Consider the following 22,221-nt stretch of genomic DNA (forward strand, 5'->3'; position numbering starts at 1 on the left):
TACCCTTGTCATATTTTTGACTTTCTATTCTAAGGAAGTCATATATAAAAATAGGGGAAATGCTATGACTTTCTGAGTCATGTCAAAACTTATAAGACAAAGTATTTAAGAACCAAATTAAACCTTCCAAAATAATTTTAACACAAATGCATACCTTGGGAACATGTGGAACAGTCAGCATATTAATTTCTATTTCTGGTATATGCTCTACCTCTGGTGAAATTTCCTTCCTATCTTCAGGAGGAGGAGAAGTCTCCTTATATTAATGTGAAAACACGCATGTATGTTATTTTTTATTTATTACTAAATCCCAAATCATTCTATCATATACATATTGAACTACTAAAAATTGGCAGCAAATATAACAGTTACTCATATGACACTGAATTTACTTAGTATATTTCAATAAAATGGTATTTATATTTTTAAAAATATAAATATACATGTAATTTAAGAACTGCAAGTTTAGTTCATTGAAGCACTGTTTACAATAGCAAAAAAAAACTGAGAGCAATGCAAATGTTCAACAGGGCATTAGTTAAATAAAATATGCTATATCCAAATACCTGACTTCTGTGTAACTATGAAAAAAAAATGATGTAGACCTGTGTTTATTAACATTACAGAAAATACATAACATAGTGTTGAGTAAAAAAGCTACTTATAGAACTATATATATAGTTGTATTATGTTTGATTAAAATACAAACAAGCAAGCAAACATACATATGTGTGTATTTCCATGGGAAAAAGTATGAAAGGAAATTCATCCAAACAGGATCTCTGAGTTTTAGATTTGGGAACATTAACTTTTATTTTCATTGTTTTTTTTTTCTTCTTTGTATTTTCTAATATTTCTATGATGATTATAAACTACTCATGTGATTTTAAAAATGTCATATGCTAGCATAGGTAGGTATTCCTTAAAATCAATGTCATCTTTTTATTTCATCAAATATGAATTTATAGTTAGCTATTATTCCTGGGTTAACAAACGAATGTTTAGTTTTAAAATACAGCTTATGACTTTTACTATTTTTAAAAGTAAACATGGCCAATATAGGAAATGTAAAAGATAAATATAAAATAAATCAATATAAATCTAGTACTCAATGGTAATACCTATTAAACTTCTTAGATTTCTATTTCTTTAAAACTAATTTTTGATGGAAATAAAAATTTTGGTTACACAGTAATAACTGCATTATAAATACAATATATCCTGTTGCATTTAAAAAATTTAATATCATAACACAAATATTTTCTCCTGATATGAAACTTAGAAAAACATAATTTTAAATGACAATAGAATATTATATTCATGGGTGTGCCATGGCTTAATGAACCATTTTACTACTGTTGGACATTTAACTAGTTCACAGTTTTTAGGTATTATGACTAACATTGCAACAAACACCTCTATGTTTATGTCTTTTTAATGTTAGTGGTCATTTACTTAGGAATCAGGCTACTGTGTTCAAATCCCAGTTCTAATACTTGGGCCATGAACAAGTTACTTAACCTCTCTAAACATCACTTTCCCTATCTTTAAACGGGAATAATTCTAGTATCAACTACATAGGGTTGTTGTGAGGATTAAATGAGTCCAATGTATATAAAGCACATAACAAGCACTCCATAAATACTAGTGATAAAACATCTACTGAATTATAATTATTGAATTCATTATTTATCACATACATATTAAATGCTCTGTATGTGCCAGGTATTATTTTAAGCTCTGGAGAGACAGAATATTTTGATGTGGGTGGTAGTTACACAGGTGTATACATATTTAAAAATCCATTGAGCTCTATGCTTAAGATTGATGTCCTTTACTATGTAAGTTATATGTGAATTACAAAGAAGATATATTTTCTAAAAAGTCCACCACAGAGAATGGTAAAAATCTGAATACAGTATATATTTTTAAAGTACAGCTGACACCTTTTGTGGATGACCTGGGTGTAGGGGTGAGACAAAAAGAGGAGTCAAGAGGATGCCTCCAAAATTTCATGCCTGTGCAATCAAGTGAACGATTATGTCATTTACAGAGAATGGGAAACAGTGAAAGAGGCAAAAATTTTGGAAGAGGGTTGGTATAATCAGGAGTTTGGTTTCTGACATGTTAAGTTTAAATTCCTATTAAACATTCATTGCACATTAAATAGGTAGTAAGAAAATGAATATGAAATTCAGCAGTGAGGTCTAGACTAAAGATTATAAATATGAAAGTGTCAGCATATAGATGCTTTTTTAAAGCCATGTGACTGTATAAGATCTCTTAATGTAGATATGGATTGAGAAGACGTCTGAGGATTGACTGCAGAGGCACATCGACATTCAAACATATGATCAAGGAGCATGAGAAGTATAACAGTAAAGTTGGAGGCAAGCTAGGAAGGCATGGTGTCCCAGAGGCCAAGAGAAGAGAGGCCCATATTTCACTGTCAAATGCTCCTGGGAGATGAAGACAGGCACTGAGAATTGACTACTGTATATGGCAGAGAGAAAGTCGCTGTGACCTTAGTAAGAGTAGTTTTATGAGGATAAAAGCTTGAATGAAGTGAGTCCAAGAAACAATGTGAAGTGAAGGAGACAGAATTTAGACAATTTTTTGAAGACTTAAAAAAAAATAGGAGCAGAGGATTGGGGCAGAAGCTAGAGAGAGGTAAGGGCCCAAAAAAGGGTTTAGATAAAAAATTTGAACAGTTAACACTTATATATAGTGCCGAAACACAAAGCAATCACTTTAATGGGAAAAGACATACTTTATTCACCTGTTTCCATTTAAATCAGGTAGGGAATAATATGCCTATATAATTTATTTCAAATATTTGTTATGAAAAAATCAGTATTTTCAGTGTCTACTACTTACATCACTCTGAAATGGCATGATATCCACGAAAGATACCTTCTTATCTACAGGTGTTAAACGTTGTCTTGGTTTAGGTCTTGGTGCCTAAGACAAACCAACCAATGTGTCAGACTGAGTATGATGACCATTAGATTTCAGATAAGACTTCAGCTATTATTATTATTTTTTTTTGGTGGGGGTGGCAGCTTAGTTCTTAAGCTTTATATTCAAAATTTTATACTTGTAAAAAAATTAAAAGTCACTGATACTCACTACAACTAGTGTGCTAACAGAGGATGCTGGAGGAAGTCTTTGAACAACTTCTGGCTCTTCGCTGCGAATGAAATTTCCTAAGTCTTCAGTTGTTATTGATCCACTTGGTGGAAGGTACGCAAATTTCCATTTCAATATAACATGGATGGTGCCAGCAGGATGCTTTTGATGGTCTGTTAACTCAAATATTCCTGTCAAATTACAATAATTTTAATTAATGCTAGAGTGAAGTTTTATTACTGTAAGAATTAAAGAACAAAGAACTACTCCCTACTTTAAGAGACTCATGCTCTACCATGTGAACTAGCCAGGTGGTTGTACCCCCTAATTTAAAAATAATTTTGGCTTTCACTCAGAATTCAGATGGCTTAGAGAGTAAAATAAAGACAAAATGATCTATGACAGGCTCATCTCTCAAGTAGACCTCCTTCAGAAGTTAAGACCTCAAAGATAATACTGATTCAAAGATGAGAAAATTAATTTATAAATAACTTAATTCACTGAAATTAAATTCAGACATTATTCAGAATTCTTAGCATTCCTTCGTGAAGGCTCAAGTATCCTCCATTTTGACTTGAAAGTTTTTGTAAGGCTTGTGGCTTGTCTCTAAAGAAAAATATATTAATACTTTAAAATTTCAAATAATTTACACATTTAAAGGAAACTGTATGTTACCATATAATTCTATTATAATTTTAAATATATTTTGTTGGGATTTGTTAAATCACTCCAAATTAATAGTAGCACAGAAAAAGCCCATAAAATAAACGGACCATCTACAACAAATAGCAGTAACAAAAGAAACTTGAATCTGTTATATTGAGTCTCAAATTTTAACAGCTGCACTGGATTTTTGGGTATAAAAAAATCTCTGACTTAAACAAAATCTATATATCTTTTTATTTTTTTTTTAAATAGACAGGGTCTCACTACGTTGCCCAGGCTGGAGTGCAGTGATTATTCACAGATGCTATCATAGCACACTGGCCACCTTGAACTCCTGGCGTCAAGCCATCCGCCTACTCAGCCTCCGGAGTAGCTGGGACTCCAGGCACTGGCTCAAACCTAAATTTCAAGCGTTAGCTTTTGCTTAAGAGTATCCTTTACTTTGCTCTCAAGTGTTGATACTCCTTTTAATGGCTGGCTGGAAAAAAAAAAAACCTCCCAAACTCTAGACTTTGGGTAGGATAAAAGGACATAAGTAGAACATGAGGTGATAAACTTTTGTAGGCATAGCAAGACTTCCAGAATGGCTAAGTAAAAGGCTCAGCAAATCTTCTCTAAAAAAATGATAAAACTGGACAAAATGGTCAGAAACAACCATTTAAGGAGTCTGGAAATTGATCAAAGATACTGGATAAATTGAGAAGCATTTACTCAAGAAAATCAACTGCACCTCAGTAAGAACAGTAGGAATCTGTGGGACTGCTCTCATCTTACCCTTTCTCCCCCACTCCCATTTTGGAGAAGTTCTGCCAGGCTAGGATAGGCTAAGAGGACTGGCAGCCTCTGTTGTAGGGTGCTGACTATATGAAGAACAAAATATAGATAATTTCATGCCCAGAGGCATCGTTAAAAACAACAGCAACCTCAATGGCAAACAATCAGAGAAGGTCAACATCACAGACAGCCTGAGGTCTCAATACTGGTTGGGGCAAGCCAAAACACCAGAAGGCCACCCAACAATTTAAAAGGGAAATCCAAGGAATAAGATATCAAAAGTGGGCGTTGGCTGGGTGCGGTGGCTTACCCCTGTAATCCCAGCACTTTGGGAGCTGAGGCAGGTGGATCACTTGAGGTCAGGAGTTTGAGACCAGCCTGGCCAACTGGCCAACATGGTGGTGAAACCTTGTCTCTACTAAAAATACAAAAATTAGCCAGGTGTGGTGGCGGGTGCCTGTAATCCCAGCTACTTGGGAGGCTGAGGCAGGAGAATTGCTAGAACGTGGGAAGAGGAGGTTGCCGTGAGCCCAGGTGGCACCACTGCACTCCAGCCTGGGCGACAGAGAAAGACTCCATCTAAAAAATAAAAAAAAAAAAAAAAGAAGTGGGCCTTGACAAGAGCCTATTTATAGCTCATGATGTGGAAGGCTATGGGCACACACACAAAACTGTGTAAATGCTCAGGAGAAATCAAAGAGGACCCTGGTAAGCTATCTGTCCCTGGGTGAATAAGAGGTCTAGTCAATTCGGAAAGTAAAAGCTGAGGCAGGCTTGTAGACTGAACTTTGATTTGAATGCATCCTCCATGCCACACACTGACCCATAGGCAAAAGGTGGAAACCTACTGGCTCAAGGTGTTTAAGCACACCTTTGAACAATCACTGACTGACCACTAAGCTATGCTGACCTATGGTTAAAAGTGAAACAAAAAGAAAAAAAGAAACAAAACTTAGCTGAAACATCAGTGGCTATACACAGCAGAGGAAATAGATTCTACAGAAATAGTCCAGGCAAGTCACCAAGCAAAAATAGCAACAGTAACCACCTAGGAAATGACGTTACAATATATTATCCAAAAATGTCCAGTTTTCTACAAAATACTTATGAGACATGCAAAGAAATAGGAAAATGTACTGCATACACAGCAAAAAAAAAAAACCATCAACAGACAGTTTTTAAGGATGACCACATGTTAGACTTGGCAAAGATCTCAAAGCAGCTATTATCCATATGTTCAAAGAACTAAAAGAAAGTGTGTTTAAATAATTAAAAGGAAAGTATAATGATAATGTTTTATCAAATAGGGAATATAGTAAGAGATTATAATGTTTGGGTGCGGTAGCATGTGCCTGTAGTTTTAGCTGCTCAGGAGGCTGAGGCAGGAGGATCGCTTGAGCCTAGGAGTTGAAGTCCAGCCTGGGCAACATAGCGAGACCCCTAATTCTGGAGTTGAAAAGTATAATTACTGCAATGAAAAAATTCAACAGAGGGTTCAGTAGGAAATCTGAACTGGTAGAAGAAAGAATTAATGGACTTGCAGGTTGATTAGAACAGATTATTCAATCTGAAGAATGGGAGGAAAAATGAACAAAAATGAATAGAGCCTCAGAGACCTGTGGGGAAACCATCAAACATACCAGCATATGGTACATGTACTGGAAGTTTAAGAAGGAGAAGAAAAAAAGAGGAGAAAAAAATAACTGAAAAAATAATGGCAGTAAACTCCCCAAATGTGGTGCATAACATTACACTACACACAGGAAGCTCAATAAATTCTAAGTAGGATAAATGCAAAAGACATTTAGACACATCAGTAGAACTGTTGAAAGCCAAAACAAATAGAAAAACCTGGAAAACAACATCAAGTATGAGAGAACCACAATAAAATTAACAACTGATTTCTTATCTGAAACAATGGATGCCAGAAGTAAGTGGTCTGATGTACTCAAAGTGCAGAAAGTTAAAAACTAAACTAAACTGTTGACCAAAAATATTATATACAGCAAGACTATCCTTCAAAAAACAAAATCAAAATAAAAACATTCCCAGATAACAGAATCCTCCCAGATTGAGAGAATTCACTGCCAGTAGACCTAACTAACTTACAAGACATGTCATAGGAAGTTCTTCAGGCTGAAGGAAAGAGACAGGAAATGGTAACTCAAATCCACACAAAGGAATAGAGACCAATAAAGGTAATTACATAGGTAATTACAAAACACAGTATAAATATACATTTTATCTTTTCTCCTCTTAACTGATTTAAAAGATAACTGCATACAACAATAATTGTTGGGCTCATAACATAGGAAGACCAAATACATGGTGACAGCACAAAGGAGGGGAAGGAAATGGAGCTATATTGGAATAAGAAACTGATATCAGACAGTAACTCAAGTCTACAGGAAGAAATAAAGAATACCAAAAATGCAAATATGTAGGTAAATATCAGTCTTCTATAATTATATATTTTCTCTCTTCTCTTACTTCTCTTAACCTCTTTAAAGAATATAAGATTTTGGGAGGCCGAGGCGGGCGGATCACGAGGTCAGGAGATCGAGACCATCCTGGCTAACACGGTGAAACCCCGTCTCTACTAAAAATACAAAAAATTAGCCGGGCGTGATGGCGGGCGCCTGTAGTCCCAGCTACTCGGGAGGCTGAGGCAGGAGAATGGCGTGAACCCGGGAGGCGGAGCTTGCAGTGAGCCGAGATCGCGCCACTGCACTCCAGCCTGGGCGACAGAGCGAGACTCCGTCTCAAAAAAAAAAAAAAAAAAAAAAAAGAATATAAGATTTTATAAAGCAATGATTATAACATTGTACTGTTGGTATATAATACATAGAGAGGCATACTATATACATATATACAATAATAATTGCAAAAAGGAGATGAGAGAATGAAATTATATTAGATTTTCTATATTTTAATTGAATTAAATATTTAATTAAATACCTTAAGTATTTAATTCCATTAAGTTAATATTAATTTTAACTTAATACTGGGATAAGATGCACATAGAGCGACTAGTAAGAAAATAATTTTTAAAATATAGTAATATAGGCCTAAAGTTTAAAGACTGAGAAGAGGTTAGGGTGATTAGTTATAAACGAATCATATCCATAACACTAAGGTATAATTTTGTTTTGTTTTTATAATTTTATAGATTCAAAAACATAGGCTTACCTGAGATACACCTGTCATGTGCCAATGAAATCAGAGGCACATTGACTTTTCCTATGTAAATATTCTCCTGGGTATCACTATCATCAAAAACATAAAAACTCAGAGACTCTGACTTAAGGTATCGATCCAAATCCATATTCATTGGCACTGGGAAATACATATGATCATCAAACTGTGGATCATTGCTACTGGGAATGATAGCTGTATCATGGTCTGCAAAATCAAAAAACTTGTACACAACATATGGGTGTGGCTGCAGGTGGCTTGCTCGGGACTGCAGGTGGTTGCAACATCTTATTGTAATGTGAAGTTCATTTAAGTTGCCATCTGTGGAATCTGTAGAACTCAGTTGAGCAGTTTTGGGTGCTTGCTGACTTAACTGGAAAAACATACATATTTATATTAAGGAAATAACGCAGTTAAAAGATGAACAGCAGCTGCCAAGCCCCAAATAAGATAATTTTGTCAATGACAAAAGCTGCATATTTTCACTTCATAATTTCTCAGTAAAATAAACTTTTACTCTAATGGAAAATCAATATTCCCTAGAACATGTGTGAATAGATGATCCTGTTATTAGCAATAAACCTTGGAGACTGAGCATACGTGTAGAGATTGGTGCTAAAATCAAATAAAACCAAGAAAAATGTTAATCTGATGTTCTTCAATTCTGTTAGATAACTAAAGACTATAGTGAGCAATGGGTAGACAGACGAATGTCCTAACTAAAAGACATTCACCCGCCCACCCAGAGTAATGATTCTGTTATATTTGGGTTGGCCCTCATCCTGAAACTGTTGGGATTTGAGGAAGCAGATACCTGAGGCCAAATTAGCCAGTATAACAAAGTCTAACTGTTATGAGAAAATGAGAACAGAGTCAGAGACAAACCTTGAAGGGAAAAAGAGCCAGGACCGGGAGGATACTTCAGGAGAGAGGTGAACAAAAGGAGTTATTAGGTAGAGTTGGAAACTACTCTACGGTTCCTTTGGAACTATTACGGAGATGGACGGCACACAGATATTTTAGAAAAGTATTGTGCTGACTGTTAAATCTTCCATGGCTGATGTAATCTGGAACAAAGAAAATGCTAGTGTTTCTGTGCTTTGTTTGGTTTAGTGCTGGAGTCTCTACATTCCACAAAGGCATCCCTCTGCATTTCTGAATCTGGATTGAGCATCTGGGACCCTGACTCCATGAGAAGTTTACTGGAGGAGGAAAAAATAAAGCTGTTGTCATAATCTCCTTAGTGGACAAATCTGGTGTGTGGAGAGGAGAAATCTAAGAAGTGAATCACAATATTGCTTTCCCAGGGCTAGTTTGCCCTCAGCAATAGAAGGCTGAGAGGAATGACTGAAAAAGTACCTCCACTTCTCCCCTTCAATCTACGCACCAGAGCTGAAATTCCACCAGGAAACAACTTATTCAAGTCAGAATCTGGGAGTCTAAAAAGCTTTAAACTACAAAACCAAACAATGTGGTCTCCTTATCTCTAACTCCCATCCCCATAACAGCATTTCCCAAAGTATGTTGTAAGGAATACTGGCCAGAAAGATGGTCTCTGGAAGCAGGTGCACTCTTTCTTAAGTTTGGGAATCAGTGTGATATTAGTCACGCTTCTTTAACTGAAAGTCATAGAAACTAATTCTATCTAGCAAAAACAACAAAAAAGGGACTTTAAGGTTACAGGCATATTTCATGGAATACATAGTAGAAATATGGTTGGGCCTTCGGAAGGCAGTGGCCTAGAAACCAGCAGAATGTCCTCTCCATCTGATCTCCATTTTTTTCTGTATGTTTGTTCATTACTCTCTTTCTTCAGACCCATTGTGTCACCTTCGCTGTTTAACGTGGTAGATGATGGCTGCCTACAGCCCCCAATTTTACATGTTCCAGATATGTCTTGCTTTCTCCTGATCTCAGAGGGCAGAATCTGATTGGCTCAACTGGGGTCAAGTGGGTATTCCCAAATCATTAGTTATAATAGGGTGGGGAGTGAAAGAAAATGGGATCTGCTAACGCAAACCTGGCCACTGGGAGCCCAGCTCCATGGATTGGAGGTGAAGGAGTTCCAAATAAAAAAAGAGGTAAGATAATTATGACTTGAACAGACATACCAAATGTTTCTACTATATCTTATCCCTCTGTTACTCAATGTGAGTGCATACTTTACATTGCCTACTAAAATTCATGTTATATAGACTGGCCGCGGAGGCTCATGCCTGTAATCCCAGCACTTTGGGAGGCTGAGGCGGGTGGATCACGAGGTCAGGAGCTCAAGACCATCCTGCCTAACACAGTGAAACCCTGTCTCTACTAAAAATACAAAAATTTAGCCGGCTGTAGTGGCAGGTGCCTGTAGCCTCAGCTACTTGGGAGGCTGAGGCAGGAGAATGCATGAACCCGGGAGGCGGAGCTTGCAGTGAGCAGAAATCACGCCACTGCACTCCAGCCTGGGTGACAGAGCAAGACTCTGTCTCAAAAAAAAAAAAAAAAAAAAAAGATTCATGTTACATATGAGAACTCCTAAAGTAAAGAATCCTATTTAACCTTGCTCAATTCAAGGCCTTCTGCATTTATTGCATCATGGAACTAATATGAAAATATGGTCATTAAGACTCCATGAAACATTGTTTGGGAAATGCCGTCCTGAGGAATTGCATTTAAATTCCAAGTTCCCAGAAAGAGAATATTAATTTTGTATCCTACTTTGCAGTTCAGAAACTTAACATGAGGAAATAATTTGGAAGCACAATAACTGATAGTCCAATAACGGCTGTTTATTTCCTTAACAGTAGAAATTTTTAACAAAAGTCTCTTGATGTGTGACAGCAGTATTGTGATGATTAATTTTTCAAAAGTGTCCTGAATAGCACGGGGCAGTTTCTTTGTGTTGATGGAACAGCTCTGTATTTTGGTTGTGGTGGTAGTTATATGAATCTATACACGTGATAAAACTGCAAAGAATAATTGCACACACACACACACACAAAAGTGCATGTAAAAACTGATGAAATCTGAGTAAGGTATGTAGCCTAATTAATAGTATTGTCCCGATTTTGAAATTATACTATAGTTATGCAAGACGTTACAATTAGGAGAAATTGGGTTAAGGTTACAGGGGATCTCTTTGTACTATTTTTACCACTTCCTGTGAGTATATGAATACTTCAAAATAAAAGTTAAAAAAAGCCACTTGATGGCTGTGAAAATGATTTTAGTTTAAAGCAAGACACATAAATAAATATTATAAAATTTCTATGTTATAAAAGGGTCTTAAAGCCAAATGAGCTTACCGACTGCATATGCTCTGGCCCCTTAAAATTTGATGTTATATATCCCAAAGCTTTTGCCCTTTCTCGATAAAGTCGAATTGCTTGATCCATGGGAACTCTTAATCGGAACCAGTATTCCACTGTGCCAAAATTTGGGATGTCTCCTTTTGTTCCTACAAATCAGTACATAACCCAAGGTTAAAATAGTTTCATACATTAAAATATATAGCAGTAAAAATACATCAATGGCATTATGCATTAAAACTATACATTTTATGCTGAGTAAAATAATATGACTTGCACAAATGATGTGAGATTGGCAAATAACAGATGAAGAAAATAGTTACTTCTGAAGTATGAGTTTCATTGTATATTAAATATTATTAAAGAACTACATCAAACTATGTTTGAGATATTCCAATTTGTACTATTTCATTCCTTCTGAAATATATTTTAAAAATCTAAACATTGGATCAAATACTCCACAGATTCTTTTTGATGCTATAGTATAATACTTTTTTTAAACAAGTTGCACTCAATGTTGTCTGACATTTACAATATGAAACCTCAAAAGTATAAATATGACATTCCACATTCTAATTCAAGTTTCAAGACATCTTTGGCACCTTCCCATTTCTAGACTATCTCACAAGCATAAGGGAAAATGTCATAGCTATGCCAAATACATGTCCCATGCAGTACACCCTTGCACGATGTTTGCTCTGCACACCCTCAGTACTCCTCTCAACTCAGGCAGCTCTTCATCTCTCTTCCATGGGGAAGACTTTCTGTGTGGCTCCCAGGAGAGTAGACCCCTGTGCCTCCTTCATGGACATCGTATGTCCTTGTTAGGGCACTGACTGCTTTGGCCCGTCTGTTTACCAGCCTAGTTCTCTAATACGCCATAAGTTTCTTGAGAGCAAGGGCCGTAATTTCCACCAATATACTCCTACTACAGGGACTAGTATATAAAGGCTACTTAATATTTGTCAAATAGAGAATATTCTATACATAAACTTTCCTGAACACACCAGATTATTACAAATATTACCCCTACTCTCTCCTACTTTATCAATTTTTTCCCTGCTAATGGATCATTCTCATCAGCATACAGATGTGACTTACTATCTGCCTGCTATAGTTTGAATGTTTGTACCCTCCAAGACTCATGCTGAAATTTAATTATCATTGTTAAGAGTATTACGAGTAGGACCTTTAAGAGGTGATGAGGCCACGAGGGATCCACCCTCATGAGTAGGATTGGTGCCATTATAAAAGGCCGAGATTGACCCCTTCTTGCTCGCTCCCACCCTCTAACCTTCTGCCATGTTGCAGCAAGAAGGCCCTTACCAGATGTGAACACCTTGATATTGGACTTAGGTATTCTGTTACAGCAGCACAAGACACACTATGACAGAAGTCATCATTTAAAAATAAGTCCTAAAAGAATAATATTAATGTAATATATATTTGCTTGTATATGCATAAAGGATCTTTCAAGCTGGGTGTAGTGGCTCATGCCTGTATCCCAGCACTTTGGGAGACTGAAGTGGGGGCACTGCTTGAGTCCAGGAGCTCGAGACCAGCCTGGGCAACAGAGTGAGACCCTGGCTTAATAAAAAAACACCCCAAACAAACCAACAAAAATCTTTGAAAGAATCTGCAGCCTTTGGTGAGGGGACCCAGGGTGGCTAAGGAAAAGGGGAGGGAGGTAGACATTGAAGTCTTTTTGATTTTTGAGTCATGTGAATATATTACCTATGCAATCAATCACTCAATTAATAAAATAAAATCCGTCCTGAGACCCTAAGTCACCCTCCTTCCTTCTTCAAATACTTTCTTCACTTGGTCCCTGGGGTACCACAGACTTGTTTTCCTCCTACATCACTGGTCACTCCTCAGTTTCTTTTGCTGGCTTTTCCTCCTCTTCCTGAAGCCTTAATTTTGGAGTTTCCCAAGGCTTGGTCCTTGGCTACCTTCTTTCCTTTATTTACATTCACTCTCTATGTGATTTTATCTATGCTCATGGCTTAAAATATATTCTATATGCTAACAACTCCCACTTTTATATCTCTATCCCTTACTTTCAGATTGGTGTGTCCAGCCACCAGCCTGACATCACCACTTGGATGTCTAATAGGCGGGTCAATCTTAACTTGTCCAAACAGAATTCTTGATTTTCTTTATCAGATGTGCTCCTTTCCCAGTTTTCCCTATCTCAGTAAATGGCATCACCATTCTTCTAGCTGCTCATGCCAGAAATTCTTACTTCATCCATTTCCCTCATTATCACACATTCAACTGATAAGCAAGTCTTGAAGGAGAAGTTAATAAAATATGTACTGAATATGACTACTTTTTATCGCCACTTTCATTACCATCTTAATCCAAGCCACCATCGTCTTTCCTTGATCAATACAATAGCCTGAGAACGGTCCTATTTTCCCTCTTGCCTGCTTCAGACTATTCTTTCCACAGCACTCAGGGTGATTTTTCTAAAAGCTCAGAAAATCCAAACTCCTCACTCTGACCTACGAGGCTCTGCAATATGATCTGGCCCCGCCTATCACTTGAATCTCCCCTTTGCTGCAGGCACTGGGCTTACTGCTGTTCCTCCCAGTCAGGCTTGCTCCTCCCTCAGGTTTTTGCACTTGCTATTGCCTCTGCCTGAAACATTCTTTCCCTGGATCCTGGCATGGATCTTCATTCTTTACCCCCTCAGAGAAGCCCTTACCTGAATTTGCAACCTGCCATTTCTCCCTTTAGCCTCTTTCTCTGATTAACTGTTCTGTATTGCCTGTATTCCTCTCTAGAAGGTAAGCTACAGGGGGTAGTTTTGTCTGTCTTATTTACCACTGACCACCATATTCCCAGTGCCTACTAATAGTGATAACATAAGGTCTTAAAAAATTAATAATTTCATAAATAGCTTATATTATTATTTATAATAGTTATAACTATTAAACCATAAATAATTTAAACTATTATTATGAACTTAAACTATAGTTCGATACATAAATTATTTATAAATAAATTACATAATTTAGCCAAACAGAGTATCAATACGATAAACATCTGAAGTTACAAGTTTTAAAAAATGAATAGCCATTGTACTGACATCATCAATGACATTTTTTTTTTGAGATGGAAGAGCGAAAGCTCTTGTTATCCAGGCTGGAGTACAGTGGCGCCATCTCAGCTCACTGCAACCTCTGCCTCTCGGGTTCAAGCAATTCTGCCTCAGCTTCCCAAGTAGCTGGGATTACAGGCATGCACCACCACACCTGGCTAATTTTTGTATTTTTACTAGAGACGGGGTTTTGCTGTATTTGTCAGGCTGGTCTTGAACTCCTGGCCTCAAGTGCTTCACCTGTCTCGGCCTCCCAAAGTGCTGGGATTAAAGGAGTGAGCCACTGTGCTCGGCATCAGTGACGTTTAAGATAGTCCAATTAACTGTGGGTAAAGAATGTTGTCCTTGCTCTAAAGGCACCTTTAATATACAGGAAAAGATAGTAATGTAGAGTACCATAACGATATATAAACCAAATTAGTAATTCAACACCCAAGGCTTATACATTGTACTTACCAATCAAACTTGCTGTACAAAATATTCGGCCGCTTTTTTCAAGAATTTCGTGAAATTTTAATTGACATGCTGCAATTGTTTCATATTCTGTGCTATAAGCCTGGTGGACCTCAAGGGTGATAGTATTCTTCTGAATATATTGCAAAAATAAGTCATTAACATGAACAAGATATTGAGAAGTGAAGTTATATTCGGGATGAAGGCCTCGCACTACGGGAGTTGTCTGTAGTTCAAAATCGTAGAAAGCATAGGTACAGAAAGTGACAGGCTCTTTATCTCCAGATGCCTGTAAAACTTCAGAAGAAAAGGTTACCTTGTTGATATGGATTTCAAATAGATTTTCGCCTCGTTCTAAGTGGATGGTTTCATCAAATTCATCAACAGAGTCATCTGGCATGATTTCTGGTTTAAATTTGTACTGCTTGGTGCCATAGGCAATATCCTTTAATTGGGCTGCAAGAGAAGACACACAGTTTAGAGATTTCAAAATATTGACATGAGAAAATGAAAACTGGCTTTTGAAGTGTAAGAATGAGTACTTCTGGTGAACAGTCTCTATTTTAAATTCTATGACTACACTGTTTTTCTGTAAATAATACTTTATCATACAAAAATTTATCATTTCTGTTTTGACATCACTTATTAGGCGGCAACAAAATTGCAACTTCAGTTTTAATATAGCCTAAGCCAGGAAAAAGGGGAGAAAAATATCAAAAGAAGAAAAGCGCTCTTAATGAACAGCTGAGGTAACTACCTGGATTTCACCTGCTTCCCTGTCTCTGCTCCACCCATAGTCTTCACTCCTATAAAGTCAGTCTCTCTCTCTGCTGCCTCCTTTCCTTTAACTTATTAAAATTTATACTTTTCTTCTTCGTGGGGTGATGGATAAGTTTATTATCCTGATCATGATGATGGTTTCACCATTATATACATAGGCCAACCAAATATCACCAACGTGAATATCTGCCTTGCTTTTCTGTGAAACTGCTCCAGAAAAAGCCACCAATAATCAATTAATTGCTAGACGCAATGAATGCTGGTCCTTGTATTACTTGATTTCTTTACTACATTTGACACTGATGACAATCTCCCATTAGTGAACTCTGTCTAACCTGGGCTTCCATGTATGTCATCATCTTCTCTGCTTCTCCTCCTATCCTTCTTCTCATTCTTTTGGGATTTCTCTTCGTCTGCTAGTTTTCTGGACTTCTGTTTTTAATTATTTTCTTAGTCTACATATTCTCATGAGTGATCTCATCAACTTTTATGACTTTTGTCATTATTAATATGCTAAAGGCTTCCATATTACTATTTTAAATTCATATTTATCTTCTCAACTCCATTCCTATATTTCTAATGTTTTGTTTAACCTTCTATGTATCTAGATATCCCACACAACATATTCAAAACAGAATGTATCATACTGTCTTGTTTTTTTGTTTGTTTTGAGACAGATTCTCACTCTGTCACCCAGGCTGGAGTGCAGTGGCGGAATCTCGGCTCACTGCAACGTCTGCTTCTCAGGTTCAAACGATTCTCCTGCCTCAGCCTCCCGAGTAGCTGGGATTACAGGCACCTGCCACCACACTCGGCTAATTTTTAAAATATTTTTAGTAGATGGGGTTTTGCCATGTTGGCCATGCTGGTCTTGAACTCCTAGCCTCAAGTAATCCATCCGCCTCGGCCTCCCAAAGTGCTGGAATTAGAGGCTTGAGGCACTGTGCCCAGCCCATATTGTCTTCTAGCTATTTCTGTACCTTAAATCTCAAATGATGATTCATTCATTCATTCATCCAGTTGTCCAAGCTCGATCTCAGAGAGTCAGCCTCAATTCCCCGTTTTCTTTTTTTGAGACTATCATAAAACAGCAACTCTTTTTCTTTTATTTGCCTCTCTGTAGGGTCACTACTATTCAATACTATTTCCTAACTCTTCAACAAATTTGTTCTTGTTCTATTTCCACTGTACCTAATTTTATATTTCCAGTTTACTACCTAGATTATTAATGGAACTCAAAATGCTTCCTTTTCAAATCTTCCTCTTTCTCCTCAATACCTGTAGCATAATCTCCAAAATGCAATTCCGAGTGTATCACTCCCTACTTTAAAATCCCTCTGTGGTTCTTCAGGTTAATAAGGTTCTACCTCATCAATCAGGGTGAAAACAGGGCCTTCACAATTTTGTTCCTTATAGCTTTCTCTCCAGGTTCTCCTCCTTTTTTTGACTTTCCTGAATTCCAGTTGGATGGATCTACAGTGCAGTTTCTCAAATGTACTGCAATACGTCATATTTAGGGCATCTTTCCCTGCTTTGCTTACTGCCTGGAATGCCTTATATTACTTTTACTTAGTAGTGAATTCTGTCATCTTTAAAGACTCCATACCTACTGTGTGAAGTCTTCCCTGAATCTTGAGGTAGAAATAGGCATTCTCTCCTCAATATTTCCTTGATACCTTTAGATTTTCTTAGCTTTACACTCTTCATAGTAAAACATAACCATTTATTTACTTGTCAACATCTTAGGAGTTCCATGAGGGTAGTGCCTCAGTTTTTCCTATTTGTATTCTCCCTGCCCAGCACTTTGCTTAGGATGCATTAGGGGCTTGATGATGTTTATGGAGTTAATCAATGAATTGAGGGGACAGATAAAATATGATGGTTAAAATTTAGTAAAACTTGAAAGGAATGAAAATCCCAAACACTATGACCTCCCTTTTAACCAAGAAAATTCCATTAAACAAATTTTTATTGAGTACTACTTGGAATAAAAGGTACACATTGCTCCTTGACTTTTGGAAAACCCTGCTTCGTCAGATAAAGATATTTATTGAGCTCTTCTGCCCAGATCAGAGTTTCTCAAAGTGTGGTTTGGAAACCCCTGATGGTCTCTGAAACCATTTTGGGGATCTGTGAGGTCACAGCTATTTTTATAATAATGGTAAAGTGTAATCTGCCCTTTTCATTTTTATCCTCTCACAAGTGTATAATGGAGTTTCTTGGAGGTTACATGATGTGTGATATCACAACAGATTAAATGCAGAAGCAGTTATAAAAATCCAGCTGTTTTCTATTAAGCCAGTCTCTAAGAAGATTTGCGAAATGTTAAAAATTTAAAAAATTTTAAACCATGTCCCTCTTCTTGAAGTATTTTTTTGTTTTGGAGAATATAACTTAAAAAAAGTACTGTAATTTATGTTAACATGCAATAAGTTTATTATTATTTTAACAAATTAAAAATATTTAAACTTTTTTTTCACTTTTGTTATGATAAATATCAATTAAGTATAACTCATGAATAAAGGCCTTCTCGAACCTCAATAAGTTTTAAGAGTGTAAAATTACTGCTGGCATAGACCACTGAAGTAAGTATGGTACGTAGTGGACGTGGACATGAAAGAGAGACAAAGAACTTATCACTGTAGAACTTACATTGTGGTTATGGAGAATATGCAAAACTCCAACAGCTGAAGAACACTTATATGCTCCCCAAACTTACAGCTTTTGAGTGCATGAGAAGAAAACTGGGTTGGTAAGTGCTGAGCTAGTTTTTTTCAACATGTAGTCTTGCACCTCCATCTGAATAGCTTGCAGTTATTTCTAAATACAATATAAAAAAGCATGGGCCCCAGGACCTCTAGGGGTAGGGCCCAGGAAACTACATTTTAAACGAGTTCCTCAAGTGATTTTCCTACTTGCTAAAGTCTAAAAATCACTGTAAGGACATTTCAAGTAGAGGGATCGCTAGGAATAATTAGAACCAGCTTCCTAGCACAGGTGAGTATTGTGTTAGGTTTCAAAGCAGGGAAGTGTGTATCTTGGAATCATGGTAGAAAGGAGGTTTAGGCAGAGCAAACAGCAAGAACAAAGGCATGGCAGCGGGCCTGAGCATGACATATCTGCAAAGAGCAGGCGGAGGACCTGTTTGGCTGAGGTGCACAGGTTGCTTAGAAGAGAAATTAAAAAGTGGTAGTAAATTTGAGTTTGTAGTAATTTATGAAGTAATTTGAAATCTTGCTTGCAACACTGAATTTAAAAAGCAGTAGGGAATTACTAAAAATTCTTGAGTAGAAAAGAATCAAGGCTTGGTGCAGTGTCTCACGCCTGTAATCCCAATACTTTGAGAGGCCGAGGCGGGAGGACAATTTGAGCCCAGGAGTTTGAGATGAGCCTGGGCAACATAGGCTCTACAAAAAAATTAAAAATTAGGAATACTGCTTGAACCCAGGAGGTCAAGGCTGCATTCATGAGCTAGCTATGAATTAGGCGTAAACACAGCAAAAATACACTGTAAGTGCAGATTTGGATGACATTATCAACTGTTATAAAATCCATTCCTCTAGTTACTGTGGACCAAAAAATCGTATATGTTGTACCTTCTAGTTTATGGATACGTGCAGCCCTGATATCAAGAAGATGAACATACTGTTCCACTTTGAGTTCATAATCTTGCTGCAAATTTTCCATCTTACAGGTCACTGCCTCAACCTCCATCTACAAAATAAGAGATAATAAGTTTTAATACTTATGATTAGTTCTATTTTCATTATTCAAAGCAACTATGATTCAAGCATTTTCTAGATCCTGGAAATAGTAGGAGCTATGAACCATGGTTTCCTGACCTCAAGTAGCTTACACTTTAGAAAATTATGCTTGGCAATATTCACAAATCAGAAGAAAGATAAAACTCCAGATTCCCTTTTATGGAGATGTGTTTTCATTTTGTTAAAAGCTAAGACAATACAGTTATGGCATGACTTCAGGATAACTATAACTCACTCACAGAATGTGCTAAAGCTAACAAAGGTGATTTCATTGCCACTACTCATTCCCTAAAATCAGGGACTTTAAAAACATTATTTGTGGCAGGGCACGGTGGCTCAGGCCTGTAATCCCAGCACTTTGGGAGGCCGAGGTGGGTGGATCACTTGAGGTCAGAGTTAGAGACCAGTCTGGCTAACATGGTGAAACCCCATCTCTACTAAAAATATAAAAATTAGCTGGGCGTGGTGGCGGCACCTGTAATCTCAGCTACTTGGGAGGCTGAGGCAAGAGAATCACTTGAACCTGGGAGGCGGAGGTTGCAGTGAGCCACGATTGCGCCACTGCATTCCAGCCTGGGCAACAACAGCAAAACTCTGTCTCAAAAAAAAAACCAAAAAAACCCCACATTATTTGTTTTAAAACTATTTATTCTAACTAAGTACCTAGTTATAAGGCTACATTCCAGAGATGTGATATGTTAGTAGATTACAATAGATGTTAATAGATAACAGGTGATAACATACAGTATTTAGAAAATAAATCATCAGCAGAATATTATAGAAAACTTACTTTTCCCATTTAGTGTATTACATTACCTGATAATCTTTATTAATTTTGTGTTGCATAATTAGCATGTTTCTTGTCTTTTCCAGCTCTTGCACCGTTTCTGCATGAGTTGCTTGCAGCTCTCTCATAGAGCGTTCTAGATCTTTATTAATTTCACTATCTACTTTCACTAAAAAGGAAAGGTCTCCATTTTTTTGTTCTTTTTGAGCCTAAAATAAAAACATGTTTTATGACTGAAACAAAAATTTCTAAGATGTGATTTTATGAATTAATATAGATGTATCAATAAATAATTCATTGATTCATCAATTTTCAATTTCATTAATTGAAAACAGACAAAGGAAGTCCTGATATATATATCAGGACTGCTTCATTCCTGATGGAAAAAATGAAATTTACCTGTTAATCAAATTCAAATATTTGGATAGACAATTGGAACAGTTATAGAGAAATCAAAAAATAGTTACTTTATGACATATAAAAGAATCATGTACATTTATTTTTATTTCATTTGATTAAAATCTACACTGTGATTTAAAAGGAAAGAAGTTTTTGTGTCTTATAAATAACAGAATATTCTAGAATTAAAAATTATCTTCTTGAGATATTTATAATTCAATATTTTACTTAACAGGGTGTGCATCAAGGTCTCTTAGGGCAGAAAATCGTTGATGAGTTAAATAGTGAAGCAGATAAAAGTAAAATGTTTGTTATAATTAAAGAAAGTGCTTTAAATGAGAGTTTTTGAGGTCTGGTTTAATGTAACTTTGATGTCATTATGAAATATGTATATGCTATAACTAAATGTCACCTGATCACTTTCCTGAGTCTTAGTAGTGTTGACATGTTACATACATATTTGTAAAGGACGTACTAAGTTTCAGAAGATGCAAGAATAATTCATTCTCCAAATGTAAGGGTTACAGATAAGGGTCATCATTATGCTGAAACAGTTGTATGCAGACATGAAAATCACGATGAAGTTCAGAACCTTACCTTTATAAGTAGGAGAGCTTCACTCAATTCATCAGCATTAATATCATTCTCCTGCAATAGATTAAGTAAAAGCTCACAATGAGTTATGAATGGAAAATACAAGAGACATTCCAAGTATTCAAATTATCCCCATGAAACATAAACTGACTGATGCCATGAACTAACAAACTAAGTCTACAAGACATTCCAGTGCTTCAAAATGTCCCTATGGAACATAAACTACCTGATAGCATGAGTTAATAAACTGAGTAATTAATATATCTGTATTCTTTTGCTTTGTAGTATAGTGCTTTCTCTATGCATAAAATATTGAGATAAAAATTCTGAGTTTTATTTCTTAAATAAGGAAATAATTCACCTGGTTGTACAATTTTATGCGTTTTTTAAGTTCATCAAGTTGTTGCTTTTGTTCCAGATACTGTAACTGTAGTTCTCTATTTTCTTGAACGAGTTTTTCATTTTGATCTTAAAAATAAAGTCCACACAATTGGAAAGGTAAGTAAAAATCAGGTTTAAGGACACATTTCAAATTACTTTAATTCCTGTTCCACACCAGTCTTGATCTAGTATTGTTCTGGTCAGAAAGGAAACTGAGCTAGCACCTCGACAAAGACAGCAGGGGAATGAGGAAAAAATGAACACTATCATGTGTCTACCATATGATTCACTTGCTCATCAAAAACCCAAGACATAAGTTCACAGTATTAATATAAGGAAATTGTGGCCTCTGGGACTTCAAAGGAATGTTCTATTTAAAATACCTGAGAAAATGTGTTTCTAAATCTGTGATTTTTTACTTACTTATTAAGGCTCCTGAAAAGCATGTGGAAAAAAAATTGTCTTTTAGTTTTTTAATTGACATCTTTGAATTTTATTTTCCCAACTTAGCATATAGTATTTTTATTAAAACAAGGTAATTACCAGAACATGGTAGGGGGGTGAGGGATGAGAAATTACCTGTTGGGTATAATGTACATTATTCGAGTGATGGTTACACTGAAAGGCCAGACTTCACCACTATCTAATATACCCATGTGCACTTGTACCCTCTAAATCCATAATAAAAAAATTAAAAAGTAAGGAAATTCTGAATCTGTATTTAGTCAACCATACTTCCAACAGGTCTATTACATTAGGAGGACTGGATTCTTAAGCCATGCATGGTGGTATCAATAATAATTCATATGGGTTGGGCATCGTGGCTTATGCCTATAATCTCAGCACTTTGGGAGGCTGAGGCAGGAGGATCCCTTAAGTCCAGGAGTTCTGAGATCAGCC

The 22,221-nt window shown here is 36.4% G+C and overlaps 1 protein-coding gene across 5 annotated transcripts in view; it reads right to left on the reverse strand.

Moving 5' to 3' along the window:
- The window catches only part of RPGRIP1L (RPGRIP1 like), a 102,995-nt gene that overhangs the window by 38,840 nt on the left and 41,934 nt on the right, over positions 1-22,221 (reverse strand). For 4 of the 5 annotated variants that reach the window (XM_003822015.7, XM_063598006.1, XM_055100542.2 and 1 more), the window contains 10 exons: positions 21,302-21,408; positions 20,944-20,994; positions 19,977-20,156; positions 18,993-19,110; positions 14,620-15,072; positions 11,055-11,206; positions 7,759-8,137; positions 3,130-3,320; positions 2,878-2,961; positions 155-256 (listed from right to left, as the gene is read on the reverse strand). In XM_003822015.7, the coding sequence (XP_003822063.1) occupies positions 155-256; positions 2,878-2,961; positions 3,130-3,320; positions 7,759-8,137; positions 11,055-11,206; positions 14,620-15,072; positions 18,993-19,110; positions 19,977-20,156; positions 20,944-20,994; positions 21,302-21,408 (1,817 nt within the window). The remainder of the gene's footprint in view (positions 1-154; positions 257-2,877; positions 2,962-3,129; positions 3,321-7,758; positions 8,138-11,054; positions 11,207-14,619; positions 15,073-18,992; positions 19,111-19,976; positions 20,157-20,943; positions 20,995-21,301; positions 21,409-22,221) is intronic. The other variant, XM_003822014.6, reaches the window with a different exon arrangement.

The sequence above is a fragment of the Pan paniscus genome, chromosome 18 (genome assembly GCF_029289425.2).
Source record: "Pan paniscus chromosome 18, NHGRI_mPanPan1-v2.0_pri, whole genome shotgun sequence".
Taxonomy (NCBI): Eukaryota; Metazoa; Chordata; class Mammalia; order Primates; family Hominidae; genus Pan; species Pan paniscus.